Consider the following 15,729-nt stretch of genomic DNA (forward strand, 5'->3'; position numbering starts at 1 on the left):
AATGGCATTTATTAAGCGCTCACTATGTGCAAAGCACTGTTCTAAGCACCGGGGAGGTTACAAGGTGATCAGGGTGTCCCACGGGGGTGCTCACAGTCTTAATCCCCATTTTACAGATGAGGTAACTGAGGCACAGAGAATAATAATAATAATGGCATTTATTAAGTGCTCACTATGTGCAAAGCACTGTTCTAAGCGCCGGGGAGGTTACAAGGTGATCAGGGTGTCCCACGGGGGGCTCACAGTCTTAATCCCCATTTTGCAGATGAGGTAACTGAGGCCCAGAGAAGAATAATAATAATGGCATTTATTAAGCGCTCACTATGTGCAAAGCACTGTTCTAAGTGCCGGGGAGGTTGCAAGGTGATCAGGGTGTCCCACGGGGGGGCTCACAGTCTTAATCCCCCTTCCACAGATGAGGCAGCAGAGGCACAGAGAAGTCAAGTGACTTGCCCAAAGTCACACAGCCGACAACCGGCGGAGCCGGGACTTGAACCCCTGACCCCCGACTCCAAAGCCCGGGCTCTTTTCCTACCGAGCCACACGCTGCTTCTCCACTGCAGTTTTCCCAGCGTGCCCTCCCTTCCCCCTCCTACCTCCGTTCGGAGGGGGTAGCCCATTCGTCAATCAGGCCGCCCAAATACCTAGAAGGTCAATCAATCAATCAATCAATCGTATTTATTGAGCGCTTTCCACTGAGCCATACTGCTTATCTCTGTCTCTCGATGTTGCCAACTTGTACTTCCCAAGCGCTTAGTCCAGTGCTCTGCACACAGTAAGCGCTCAATAAATACGATCGATCGATCGATTGTCCTCCGAGAGGCCCTCACCCAGGTCCTTTTGATTCCCGGGCCTGTGCTTTAGCCGCTGGGCCAAATTGCTTCTCCATTTTAGAAGAGCCCCGCACACCCACAATTTATCCAGCCCTTTAGCTGTCGGCAACCAGGTTGTGGGTTGCGTTGGGTAATTCGTATTTTTCTACGGGACGTGGTCCCGTTGCAGGTGAAGAGCGGGCCGCGATTATTCTCTAACTCTCAGCATCCCGCTCCAGTCCTCTTCGATTAAACTAGAACCAAAAGAAACCGAGTGGATTGAAGAATCTAAAAGCCGAAAGGGTCTGGGCACTGCCACTTGTCTGCTGTGTGATCTCGGGCAAGTCACTCCACTTCTCTGTGCCTCAGTTACCTCCTCTGTAAAGTGGAGATGAAGGCGGTGAAACCCGTGGGAGGCAGGGACTGCGTCCAACCCGATTTGCTTGCAGTCATCCCGGTGCTTAGTACGGTGAGAAGCGGCGTGGCTCAGTGGAAAGAGCCCGGGCTTTGGAGTCAGAGGTCATGGGTTTGAATCCCAGCTCTGCCACTTGCCAGCTGTGGGACTTTGGGCAAGTCACTTCACTTCTCTGGGCCTCAGTTCCCTCATCTGTAAAATGGGGGTGAAGACTGTGAGTCCCACATGGGACAACCTGATTACCTTGTATCTACCCCAGCACTTAGAACAGCGCCTTGCACATAGTAAGTGCTTAACAAATACCAACATTATTATTATTACGGTGCCTGGCACATAGCGCTTAACAAATACCACAATTATTATTATTATCGCTAGCAACACAGGACAAACTAGCCCCGCCGCATGCGGCACTGACTCTGAGCCCCGATTTGAATCAAGCTGGTAGCAACCACGACAAACGGCATGAACAGCAAAGCCTTCCGAGTGTCCCTAGCCGGCTTTCTAGAGCTTTTACCCTCCGGAACCGAGTGGATAATCTCGATTGTCGTCACGGATGCGGGTTGGGTAAGGAAAGTCGTGAGGAACAGCGGCAGGTAGGAAAATCTGCCAAATACCACGCTTTTTTCTACACTATCCTGTTGATCAAAGAAGTCATCACGGTTGCCCCCGAGGCCGACCCGCTTTGCGCATCCCCGGTGGGTGTGGGCCTCCTTTTTCCTGCGTTTGTGGTTCGTCTCGACTTAATTTGGATCGCGAGTGCACCGCACGGGAACTTTAGGGGATCCGCTGATTGTTCAGAACAAGGATGAATGGATGGTTGACAATCGTGACACTTAATACCGGGTAGTTGTTCGTTAACGACGTTTCACCGGTCGGATGGAGTGTGTCTTTCTAGGTTTTTCAATAGATTTGAGTCCCCTGTGGGACAACCTGATCACCTTGTAACTTCCCCTGCGCTTAGAACGGTGCTTTGCACATAGTAAGCGCTTAATAAATGCCATTATTATTATTATTATAATATGCCTCTATCGTTGAATCCGTGGGACTTCAAGAAACTCAGTTAAACCATTCCCGCCTTGGTTCCCACACTTGCTAATTGGCCTAATAAAAGCGAACCTTATAGGGGCGTATAGGGGAAAAAATTCTGCAATAAAAATTGTGAAACACCTAAAAATAGCACCAACGTTCTGAATGCAGCAGTATTCCAAAGGAAAACAGCCATATCGAATTAGCCTACCCTCAGTTTTCCCGTTTCAGTTGGAAATGTTGCCTACCTAGGAAATGAAAATTGGTAAATGACAAATCCTGGTAATGGACCGTATCTTTTGGTGCATTCGAATGTAAATTGAACTTAAATAAATGCAACTTGTTCACGTGATTTTAAATTATGCAGCCTAAAGTTCAGTGTAGTTCCTTTCTTTTCTTCACGTTGTGGTCTAGTGATTTCCTTCATTTCTACTTTAGTTTTTCCATGGGGTCATTATCAGTTTTGAGCAAAAGAGCGGTTCCATAATAGTAATAATTGTGGTACTTGTTAAGGGGTTTCTATGTACCAAGCGCTATATTAAGCACTGGGATAGATAGAAGATAATCAATCAATCAATCAATCGTATTTATTGAGCGCTTACTGTGTGCAGAGCACTGTACTAAGCGCTTGGGAAGTACAAGCTGGCAACATATACAGTCCCTACCCAACAGTGGGCTCACAGTCTAGAAGGGGGAGACAGAGAACAAAACCAAACGTACTAACAAAATAAAATAAATAGAATAGATAGGTACAAGTAAAATAAATAAATAAATAGAGTAATAAATATGTACAAACATATATACAATATATATAATCAGTGGGCACAGTCCCTGCCCCACGTAGGGTTCACAGTTTAAGAGGGAGGGAAGAGAGAGAGTGAATCTCTATTTTACAGATGAGGAAACTGAGCCACAGAGAAATTAAAAGACTCACCCAAGACCCCACAGCAAACAAGTGATGGAGCCAGGATTAGAACTCTGGTCTCGTGACTCCCAGGGCTCTTAAGAATAATAATAACCATAATTGTACTAAGCGCTGGGGTAGATTACAAGTTAATTGGGTCGGACACAGTTCCTGTCCCACATTGGGCTCCCAGTCTTAATCCCCACTTGACAGATGAGGTCACTGAGGCACAGAGAAGTGAAGTGACTTGCCCAAGGTCACAAAGCAGACAAGTGGCAGCGCTGGGATTAGAACCCAGGGCCTTCTGATTCCCAGGCCTGGGCTCTATCCATTAGGCCACACTGCTTCCACGGTCCAGGATGCATATTCTTTTTGTACTGATTTATTACTCTATTTATTTTGCTTGTACATATTTACTATTCTATTTATTTTATTTTGTTAATATGTTTTCTTTTGTTGTCTGTCTCCCCCTTCTAGACTGTGAGCCCGCTGTTGGGTAGGGACCGTCAACTTGTACTTCCCAAGCGCTTAGTACAGTGCTCTGCACACAGTAAGTGCTCAATGAATACGATTGAATGAATGAATGAATATTATGTGCAGACGTACACAGTAATCAATCAATCAATCGTATTTATTGAGTGCTTACAGTGTGCAGAGCACTGTACTAAGCGCTTGGGAAGTACAAGTGGGCAACATATAGAGACGGTCCGTACCCAACAGTGGGCTCACAGTCTAGAAGTAAGCCTTCTTTATACCAATCTCTTTTGTAACAAAAACGGGAGTACTAACAATACCTCATTTATTGTATAGCGCTTTCACACAAACGATGTCATTTGGTCCTCATGTCTTTATTAGGCAAGGGGAGGAAGGTTTTCTTATTCCCATTTTATGGGTGAGGAAACTGAGGCACAGAAGGGTTAAGTGGCTTCCCTGAGGCTGCAGAACTGGGGCTAGAACTCAAGTCTCTTGTTGGTCCTCACAAATTGCTGTGCAGTGTAATTTATATTTTCATGACCTATGTCACAGAATGCCCGGGAAATGAGGCTCTCAAAAGAATTCCCTCCTGTTTTCTTGTTACTGAAATGGTTTTAAAACGTTTAAAAATTAACTGGACTTCTGAGGACTATTATTGGTACGGTGATTTCCATTTGCTTGAAAAAGAAAAACGGTAGCTATAAATCGATGTACTTTATTTTGCAGCCAAGGTAGAAGATGAAAACTGCATGGAAAATGTGATGTTAGAATACGCTGCTTTGGATCGAGAACTGAATCAGTATATTTGGGCAGTTGAAGGTACAGTAAATCAGGTAAGATTAATAATCACAAATCCTTACCACTTCCCCAACAGGTGGTTCAGTAAACATTCCTCAGTTCTTGATGATGGACATTTCTACTGTAATGTTAATAATCATAACTGTGCTATTTGTTAAGCGCTTACTATGTGCTCTGCACTGTATTAAACAGGTGGACAGATGCAGGATAATTATGTTGGACACAATGTTCTGAAGGACCTTGCGTTTTGGAAAAATTGTGCTCTAGTAGACGTTGATTCAGTGGGGATTAAGGGGGTAGGGAGTAGACAGTTTGAAGGTAGCTCCGTGGCTGACCCTTTTTGGATAAAATTCAGATATTAGGATCCAAGCTATTAGAATGCTTAACATCCTTGCCACTTGCTTTCATTTTACGGTATTAAATACTGTAAAGGTGCCAAAAAATAAAAGTTCTGTAGAGGCTGGGAAGCGTAACAGCTTCACAGCCTGACCTACTCCACGCACAGCCACACAATCATTTCTTTTTACACCAAGTTATTTGTGCCAGTTTCGGGGCGACGATGTACCCAGAACAGGCTTGTGTTGTGGGAGGAACATTCCCAAATTCTCCCAAAAGTGAATCCGAAGCATGTGGTGGAAATGTGTTAAAGAGGAGCTTCCTCTCTTTAACCTCTCTACTTGCTACCAAAGGAAAGCAGGTTTTGGTGCGGAGATAAACAATGCGCTAGTTACTCTAGGGCAGAGAGCTATGCACAAGCAGCTGTGTTTTGGTGGGGAGAGACACGGCTGTTCAAAGAAAGATTTAAAGCGACAGCCGGAGAACAAGACAAACCAGCAAAGACTCCAGAAAGGTAAAGCTAAACACACAGGGGCCTATTCTAGCACTCACATAAATACGGGGGCACCGACACCACGGTACAGAGAAAGGCCGTGAAAAAAAATTACTTCTTAAATTCAAACCTTTCATTCCTACCGAACCTTTCTCTCTGCTCGCCGCCCTCCCCCCACCACCCCCGTTCCTGAATTGGGGGAAGTCTTACTGATTTGAGTTTGTATATTGAACTATAATTAAGCACAACTAGGAATCAACAATCAAATCAGTAGAGGAAGTAAGATTCTTGAGGTAGAGCCTTGCGGCAGTGATTTTTTTCCTCTTCCTTCTGCCCGTCAGCCTGTTCCCTTCACTGTTGGTGGAGGGTGGTTTGAGGAAGGTGGGAAGAGAGAGGAGAATTTCTCCTAGCCCCTGCGATGGTGATATTTATCCTCCTGCCCTTGTTTCTTGCTTCTGCACTAGTAGTATTATTGATTACTTGCTTCTGCACTGGTATTTTGAGTCAGGGCCAGAGACTACCCCAAAACTAGCATCTTCCCTCTGATGAGGCCCCCGGGGATCTAAGATGTGATGTTTCCATCCCTGAATATAAATACCCAACCAGGCAGCCATCTTTAAGAGTGTATTCCCTGACCTTTTATCCCTTCCCCCTTCCGAAAGAAAGCCCGATTGAACACAATCCGTAAAAGATCGTTACAAACTTCGGAATGCTAGATTAGATGCGAAATCGAGACTACGTGAGGTTTTGTCGTCTCTTTTGGAATAAAGTATTTAGTCAAGCTTCCTGTTTAACTTGTTGACCCTCCCTTCCACAGTGTTAAGCCACGTGTTTCCCATAAATTCCGAAAAGACCTTGCGTAATTGTTCTTTTTTCCATCCCTGCTCAAGGACGCGGCTCCGTCTCCGCCAGCCCCCGTTTAGGGCTCACTTTGGGGCTCCTGTGCCCAAACGCTCCGTAAATTTAGGGTAACGCGGTGGAAGGCCCAGTGTCAAAATCAAAAAAAGGGATGATGGTGAATATTGTGAACTGCAGACCAGCTCCAACTCTGCTGGTTCCAGGCCTCCCAGGAAAAGGATTAGCAGACAAAATGGGAACAGAGCAATACCCTCTTGAGCACCAATATTGGGTAATAAATGAGCCATCAGGTTGCATAGCGGTTTCTGGGAAACCCTTTGTCCTGCGAACAGTAGAAACTCCCCATTGAACAGATTTAATACACCTGTGAAATAGTACTGTGTACTTTGGGTTTCTTTATAATTTCTTATTCGGGCATAGCCAGGCTTTCCATAAATCAATTAAGCATCAGTCAGCTTTGCCTAGTTGATGGAAGAAGATAAATTGAAATCTGACGAGACGTGATGGAAGTATCCACTCAACAATGCCAGGAAGACGTTTTTACTTTTAGGTAATTTCTGATTATAATATTGTTGTTGCAGTGGTCCCTTCTGAAGGCGGTCTGCCCTGATTTTGTATGCTTTAATAACAATAATCACTGTGATATTAAGCACTTACTGTGTATCAAGCACTGTACTAAGTGCTGGGGTAGATACAGTACAATCAGACCAGACACTCTCCTTTTCCCACACGGGGCTCAAAGTCTTAAAGTGTGGGAGGATAATAATACTACTACTACTAATAATAATAACAACAATAATAATAAATAATTGTGATATTTTTAAGTGCTCATTTTGTGCCAGGCACTGTACTAAGTGCAGGGGTAGATACAAGACAATCAGTTTGGACAAACTTCCTACTCCTCGTAGGGCTCAAGGTCTTAATCCCCATTTTACAGATGAAGACACTGAGGCGCAGCGGAGTTAAGTGACTTGTCCAGGGTCACACAGCAGACAAGGGGCAGAGCCGGGATTAGAGCCCGGGGCCTCTGACTCGCAGGCCTGTGCTCTTTCCGTTGGGCCATGGAAGTGACTTGCCCAAGGTCACAAAACAGGCAAGCAGCCGAGTTGGGCTGAGAGCCCAGGTCCTCTGACCCCGAGACCCGCGCTCTTTCCACTAGGCCACACTGTATTAAGTGTTCAGGTAAAACCAGGAGACATTTTGATTTAATAGTCTTTTTGTAATTCTAATTTTAGGAGCTACTACAGTGATCAGGTTGTATTGTAAATATATCTTTAAGGGAAGGGGATGCCGCAAAAGCTTTGAAAGACTGGGAAGCCGCTTAGGTTGCCTGCCGGTTTAACTGTATTCTTCCTTGGAGTTATCCACGCTTTGAATTGGACCCATTGAATGATGCAGTCTTGCTCTGACCCTTATGTCCTAGACTAGGTGATCTGATAGGACTTTCTGCCTCTAATTTTCATGATTGTGTAAATGTGGCTGGGTGGTGCGAGCTGTAATGAAAAAATAAAAAACCCAGATCTTTGCTCTAAAGAACTTAGTTGACTTTTCCTGCTGTGCTCACTGACTTGGAGCGATTTATTTTATCTTTGTAGCAAGGGCTTAAACTATCTTGTGTAAATATCTGCCTACCTATTTTCAAAGTATATTAAAGCCCATTTTTCACAGGCTATATAGATATGCTCCAGCTAGCTGATTGATTACGCTTTTCAGTTGGAAGCGAAGGAAGTCTGGTGGAAAGGACCAGCTCTTAACACCTAACTGTGGGACAATTTCTGTGCTTTAATTTCCCTGTCTGTCAAATGAGGGTAAGAATACCTTTTCTTCCTAACATCACAGGAATATTGAGAGGATATAATAATATTTCAGTCTACTCTCACACCATCGAGTTTTTAAGAAGGAAGTTGTTCTGTGAATCCAAGATAGCATTATTATTTAAAATGATGGATTTTCAACTTTGTACTTCAAACACAGAAAGTAATGCAGGCAAATCCCCACTTTGCTACAATATCGGAACTCTAAAATTTTCTTTTTTCTGAAAAGATGAGCCCAAGGAAACTTCCCTCGTGTTTGGCATGGCAGGTCACTCTCCAAGACATATTTGACTCCCAACCTTTACAGAAGTGAGTTTCTCTTTTGCGCTTTAGTTAACTGAATTTTAGCCCAGTATGCAGGATTGGGTTGGGACTCCAGAAGAACTGTTCATCCGGAAACTGGATCATCGCCATCGATTCTGATACGGGCTCTGCCCATTCCAGAAACATCCTCAGCCGTTTCCAGCTGTACTAGCTGTTGATAGCCTCTGGCAAATTGGGAACAAAAGCAGATGATGTTGGGATGAGAGGATGAGGAAACAGATTTCCAGTCAGAGTGGGCGACGAAGGAGAAGTAGACAGCAGGTTGAAAGAGGTGGATTATTTTTTTAATGCTACTTGGTAAGCACTTGCTATGTGCCAAGCGCTATACTAAGCCCTGGGTTAGGTATGAGCTAATTAAGTTGGACACAGTCCATGTCCTATGTGGAGCCCGCATACTGAAAATGCCCATTTTCCAGGTGAGGTAATTGAGGCACAGAGAAGTCAGTGAATTACCCAAGATCACACAGCAGACGTGATGGAGCTGAGATTAGAACCCAGGTCCTCTGAATCCCAGCCCTGTGATTTTTCCATTAAGTCACACTCCTTCTCTAATTTTTCTGTAGTTTTTGTAGTTGTTTCTCAAGGTGCTAATATGAAGGCTTGTTGGCTTAAGGACCGAAGAATCATTAGCTAGTGAAGGGCAGGTGACAAATGAGGAAACTGATGTCTGACCAGTTAAGTAACACACCTGAAGTCCCGTCACAAATTTGTGCAAGATTAGAACCCAGGTCTAACCCCCATACTTGTTGATTGCTCAAATATCGGTATCTGTTAAGTGCTTGTTATCTGCCAGTCACCATACTAAGTGCTGGGATGGTTAGAAGCAAATCGGGTTGGACACAATCCCTGGCCCATGTGGAGCTCACAGTCTCAATCCCCATTTTACAGATGAGGTCACTGAGGCACAGGGAAGTGAAGTGACTTGCCCAAGGTCACACAGCAGACAAGTGGGGGAGCCGGGATCTGAACCCGTGACCTTCTGATCCCCAGGCCCGTGCTCTATCCACCAAGCCATGCTTCTTCTACGATGGAGTAGAGGCCGTTGGATCTGGCAAGAAGGAGGTCATTGGTGACCTTCGAGAGGGGATTTTCTGTGAAGTGAAGGGAGTGGAAGCCAGATTAGAGGGTGGAGTCAATGAGAAAGGTGAAGGAGAGGAAACAGTGGCAGCGAGTGTAGACAACTCACCCAAGGAGTTTGGAGAGGAACAGGAGGAGGGACTCCAGGGATAACTGGAGGGGACCGCGGGAACAAGGGAGGGTTTTTTTAGGATAGGAACAAGGGAACACGTTTGAAAGCAGTGGGGAAGAAACCATTGGAAAGTGAATGGTTCCAGATGGGCAAGTGTTTGGATGAGAGGTGAAGGGGTTGAATTTGAGACAAGGCAGGAGGTCTCTTGAAATATTGCTGGGAAAGATGGGAGAGTCGAAGAGGGAGCAGGAGGAGGGAGGGACTAGAGAGAAAGCTGGGGAGATTTAAGGAGTTCACCCCTGCTGGTTTCAATTTTCTCAATAAAGCATGTGGCAAGGTCACTGGGGCAAGAGATCAGCGGGTAGAGGGAAAAGGGGTTTGAGGAGGGAGTTAAAAGTCTGAAACACCTGATGTGTAGGTATTGGGCATGAGAGTCAATAGGGTTGGACTGTTATCACCTCTCCTTAGGTGAGGATAAGTTGGAAATGGATGAGGTCAGTAAAGTGTCCCGAGAGTTTTATTTGCTTTCAAAATGAATATGTCAGAGTTTAAAGCAGGGTAGAAATACACTTCGCATAAGCTGTTGAAATCGAGATAATAATTAATACGATGAAAGAATGAGGTGGGTCGAAGGTTTAGTTTACCTCAGCGTCGTCATTACGCAACTGGTTGAAAATGTTTTTTGACGCATCACTTCCCTATCCCTCCCCACCCTTTTATCGGTTATTAAGCTTTGCCCTTTTGTCAACCTCATTTTTCAGTTACCGTGATAAATGTCTTATCTGCTGCCACCGCCCTATCTTGATGATCTTCAGGGGTGTTCTTCTCGGCCTCTTCAGTTCCTGTAGATGAAGACCGTGTCCGTGCGTATCCGTATATGTGGTGGCACTTAAGTTATTACTATGTGCCGAGCACTATACTAAGCACTGGTGTAGATACAATCGCTGTTGCTATTTTTTTAGGTGTACAAGAAGTTGAGTAGATCTTTCTCTTAAATACATTTAACGTCCCTTGAATCTGGATTCTTAATGATGCCGTTTACCGTAGCTCCTGGTATCTAGAAATTTGTCTACTCCTCTCACTAATTTTAGGTATTGAGCTAGGGAGAAAACTCTGTAAGGCAGTGGAAATTGTAGGAATTTTTTTCTCATGCATCAGTCCTACATTATCAATTTGTTCCATTTGCCCAATCCTGTTAAGTGGATGATGTTGGAGACTGCAGCCACAACGCTTTTGGATTTTATGGAAATATCTGTAATTTATTTACATCAATGTCCGTTTCCCTCTCTAGAGCGTAAACTCGTTGTGGGGAGGGAATGTGTCTACCAGCTCGGTGTTGTACTCTCCCCAGCTATTAGCATAGCACTCTGTACACAGTAAACGCTCAATAAGTAGCAATGATTGATGGAGCCATTTCACTGTGAAATATTAGCTCCTTTTCATCTGTTGCGTCGTTGTACTGTTCACAAGCAGTTAAATGCGGTGACAATTTTCTCTTTCATTCTTTTGTGATCTGTCAGTACTGATACTTGAAAGGAGGGGCTTTTTAGATTCCATTTCCATCTGGGGCTTTTTAAAGGAAATTTTTTGTGAAAAGTTGCACAACCCCAAATTTATTCAAATGCTCCGTAAAGACTCTCAGGAGAAATTCTAAAGAGACATAAAATAATAGGGTCATTCATTTTGAAAAGTTCCTAATTGGCTCAACTCACTTTTAGTTTTGAAATACAATTCAAATGTTTTTAGGCATTGCCCAGAATTTGCAAATGACTTTCAGGCACGTACACAATTAAGGTTAAAACTAGTTTAATGATACGATTGCAGCAGACCAGCTTTAACTGAATTTTCTAAGTGCCTGAAAGTGATTTCCGTCAATTTGGTGGCTAATCTTTCCCTCTGACTCCTTGCCTCTCCAGAGGATTATCCTTCCTCTATTCCCCTTAACTGCCTTCCTTCACCCTTTAGGTGTCGTGACTTTGTTATTTATGGCCCAAGGAGGCTGGATATCCTGCAACTGCGAACCGTTATTGTCTTAGTAGCTGGCAGATCACTGGGCTGCTTTTATCTTATGGAGGGATCCTTAAGACCAACCCGATATCCACCTTCAGTGTTTAATGTTCCTAGACTCACCCTTAGCACTAACATGTATATTTATCAATGTCCATTCACTCCTTTCTATTCATTTGTTGATCCGTTTATTCACCTTTCCACGCTTATGCTATTTTCCATCACGTCCTTGTTCTTGTTTCTGCCCCTGCTATTTCTAGATACTTTCACTCATTCATTCAGTCGTATTTATTAAGCCCTTACTCTGTGCAGGGCACTGCTCTAAACGCTTGGGAAAGTACAATACAATAAGAAACGGTGACATTCCCTGCCCACGACGAGCTTGCAGTCTAGAGGGGGGGACACAGACATCAATACTTTCTGACTGGCACCCCTCCTTTGATTGTAAGCTCTTCGAAGTCAGTGCTTCTGCCTTTTTTTTCTTTCCTTAATCGTATTTGTTAAGCATTTCCCGTGTGTCAGACGCCGTTCTAAGGGGGGGATATAGGTTGATTAGGTTGGACACAGTCTCTGTCCTGTATGGGGCTTGCAGTCTAAATAGGAGGGGGAACAGGAGAACTGAGGCACAGAGAAGTTAAGTGACTTGCCCCAGGTCACACAGCAAGCAGTCGGCAGAGCCGGGATTCGAGCCCAAGTCCCCCTACTCGCAGGCCCTTGCTGCTTCTCTCTTACTTCTACTGTACTCTTTCAAGGGCTTAATAGAGTGCTCTGTCCACAGTATGCACTCAGTAAATACTATTGACTGAAGGCAGGAGGGAATACGAGGTCAAAACTAAAGATATTCTTTCAGAGCGTGTATCCACTCGTGATTTCACTGACCGAATCTGAGCATAGAGTGAGAAGAGAAGAGGATCGAGAACTGAGCATTAGATGCACCCCCAGTTCGAGGTGAGAGGAAGACGATCCAGCCAAGAGAAATGAAAGGAGGTTAGAACAGCTAAGATGAGAACCGAGATCAGATTCATTCAATCGTATTTATTGAGCACTTACTGTGTGCAGAGCACCGTTACTAAGTGCTTGGAAAGTACAGTTAGCAAAAAAGACAATCCCTCCCCACAGTGGGATGGGGGGGTCTGTCCACCGAGGTAAAAGTAACAGCGTGGTAAAGGGGCATTAGAAGGGAAAAGAGATTGTTGGGTTTTGTTGGAGGACAGCGGCTTCAAGGTGTTGTGCGCTGTATAAGGGATCAAGAAGAGAATTGTAAGGATGTTGGGTGGGCATCCGGTCTGTTTGAGTGGTTTAGGCAATATTGGGAAAAGAGTGGTGGGACAAGAGCAGTGGAGTCACTGGGGTCAAGAGATGAGTTTTTTGCCAGGAAGTTCACCTTCCTCCCTTCTTGAACCCCTGGTGTATGGCCCCAGCCCGAAGGTGTGGAGAATAGGTTAAATCTTTGATATACACCAGCTCCGGCACTTTTGCACATATCCTTATTCTCAGCCATTTCTGCTGTCTAACATATTAATGCCTGCTTCTCCCATCTTGACCGTAAGGTCCTCGTGAGCAGGGATCATTCATTCATTTGTATTTATTGAGCGCTTACTGTGTGCAGAGCAGTATACTAAGTGCTTGGGAAGTGCAAGTCGGCAACATATAGAGACGGTTCCTACCCAACAGCGGGCTCATAGTCTAGAAGGGGGAGACAGACAACAAAACAAAACATATCAACAAAATAAATAGAATAGTAAGTATGTACAAGTAAAATAGAGTAATCAGTCTGTACAAACATATACAGGTGCTGTGAGGAGGGGAAGGAGGTAGGGCTTGGGGGATGGGGAGGGGGAGGAGGGGGCTCAGTCTGGGAAGGCCTCCTGGAGGAGGTGAGCTCTCAGTAGGGCTTTGAAGGGAGGAAGAGAGCGAGCTTGGCGGATGTGTGGAGGGAGGGCATTCCGGGCCAGGGGGAGGACGTGGGCCGGGGGTCGACGGTGGGACAGGCAAGAACGAGGCCTAACGGTGAGGGGATTAGCGGCAGAGGAGCGGAGGGTGCGGGCTGGGCTGGAGAGGGAAAGAAGGGAGGTGAGGTAGGAGGGGGCCAGGGGATGGACAGCCTCGAAGCCAAGAATGAGGAGTCTTTTCCTGATGCGTAGGTTGATTGGGGCTGGAGATTTTTGAGGATTTTTTCATGTCTACCAACTCTGTCAGATTGTTCTCTCCCAAGCATACTGTCCAGTCACTGCTCAATAGATCCCAATAATTGACTGGTTGATTGATTCCCCAAAGTCCCCGTGAATCCATAAGCTCTAGGATTCCCAACAGGCCTTTGAGTTACTGGGGCAGCGTCCTTCTTCCTGACCCCTGGGAGCGAAGCCTCCCATCTCACTGTTAGAACTTTGGGACCGCGGTTGCCATGTGAAACCATGGACAGTTTGCTTAGAGCGATGAGGAATGCTCCCAGTCATTCAATCAGTGGTATTTATTGAGCTCTTACTGTGTGCAGAACACTATACTAAGTGCTTGGGAAAGTACAACAGAGTTGACAGATCCATTCCCTGCCCACAAGGAGCTTACGGTCTAGAGGGGGAGACAGACATTGAAATACGTTACAGATACGGTAATTTTCTAGCTGCTGATTTTATTGTTCGTCATTTATTCATTCAGTCATTCATTCAGTCGTATTTATTGAGTGCTTACTGTGTGCAGAGAGCTGTACTAAGTGCTTGGGAAATACAAGTTGGCAACATAGAGAGATGATCAGTTAGACCAGTGTACCTTTTTTAACTGGCTCCTGTTACTGTCAGTCATTTGCTGAGTCTGAGAGTGGAGTAGCGTGTGGTGATTTTGAGGTCCGAGGCGTGTCTTTGTTGGTGAGTGGTCTTTGCGGAGCAGAGGTGGGATGGGTACTGATTCTAGCGTTTGCAGCCTATTTCTTCAAGGTGATGTTTCCTCACCCCGAATTAGAAAAAAATGGAAATGAAATGCGAGAACTTGAAATACAAACCATGTTGGTTAATTTAGTCATCTTTCTTTTTGGTAAATGTTTCTGTGTGCCCACTGCTGTGCTCTGTCTTCAAAGTCATTTACCTAAGTTTCTTGTATCGTTTTGACAAGTGACTAATATGTTCTCGTTGATTTGAACTGTGTATGCTTTGAGTCACTTTTTATTATGAAATGTTTAAACTTTAAGTCCCTATATATAGCAATGAGGAAATCCTTTGAAAGGATTTAAACCTTCTGATCTTTTCGCTTGTTTCAGCAGACTCATCGTATCGCAGTGAAAAAAGAACACGATCGATGAAAAGTCATCAAATGTATTCAACTAGCGTTCCAAGAATATCGGTTCCTTATCAAAATCTGTACCGGGAGTTTCTGACCCATCAAGACCTGCCCTGCCAATAGATGGGATAGAAGGACGGGGGTGGCAGTTGGCTTGTGGGAACCCCCTCTGCCTCAGCTAAGCTCTTGGCTATTCCATTAAAGCATCCAATAAGCACTTTGTTACTCATCCTAGCCCTGCAAAACTTAGGTGAATATCCTTATATTCTTCTACTTCCCCTATCTGTAATTTATTTTAATGCCTGCCTCCCCGTGTAGACTGTAAACTCTCTGTGGACGGGGATCGTGTCTACCTACTCTATCGGATTGTACATTCCCAACTGTTTAGCACACAGGAAGCACTCAATAAGTAGCACTGATTGAACCGGAGAGAGGTAGGCTGCTCCTTGGCTGGGGTCTCTTATCGTGATACTGTGGACTGTTGGAGCCGTTGGGTATGCCCTGCAAGGAATATTTTTAGAGTGAAAGTGCTTGGGGAAGTGGGCAGTGGAGAACACCCCTTCCAGGGCATAGAGGGGGATTTCCCCTCCCATTGTAGTGACATTCAGTCTAAGAAGTTTCAGGGCCGCTGCTGGAGAACGACAGTAAGTGGTGGAAAAGGAGAGAAAGGGGGAATGAGGAAAGGGTCAGGAGAGAGAAACGTGGGTTGGTGGAGGTGTGCCCTGGTGGAGGGGAGAAAGGGTGGATCGCAGAGTGGAAAGGCCGGGCTTCAGTTGGAAGCTCCTGAGGGCAAGGAACGTATCTTCCAACTCTGTTGTATTGCTTTCTCTCAATTAGTACAGCACCGTGCACGATATCACTCATTACACGATGACCCAGGCTCTGACGGGTGGAGAAGGAGGGGAAGATATACAGCAGGAGGGTAGGAAGAGGCACCGTTTGATGATGGATTTGAGATGCGGATCAAAGATGCTGACTCCCAAGAGTCTGACTTCAGTGTTTCTTGCTT

The 15,729-nt window shown here is 45.1% G+C and overlaps 1 protein-coding gene across 1 annotated transcript in view; it reads left to right on the top strand.

The window, feature by feature from the left end:
- The window catches only part of NSMCE2 (NSE2 (MMS21) homolog, SMC5-SMC6 complex SUMO ligase), a 185,496-nt gene that overhangs the window by 31,127 nt on the left and 138,640 nt on the right, over positions 1-15,729 (top strand). Inside the window, exon 3 of the mRNA XM_038760457.1 lies at positions 4,358-4,464. Within this exon, the coding sequence (XP_038616385.1) occupies positions 4,358-4,464 (107 nt within the window). The remainder of the gene's footprint in view (positions 1-4,357; positions 4,465-15,729) is intronic.

Source organism: Tachyglossus aculeatus, chromosome 18 (assembly GCF_015852505.1).
Source record: "Tachyglossus aculeatus isolate mTacAcu1 chromosome 18, mTacAcu1.pri, whole genome shotgun sequence".
Lineage (NCBI taxonomy): Eukaryota > Metazoa > Chordata > Mammalia > Monotremata > Tachyglossidae > Tachyglossus > Tachyglossus aculeatus.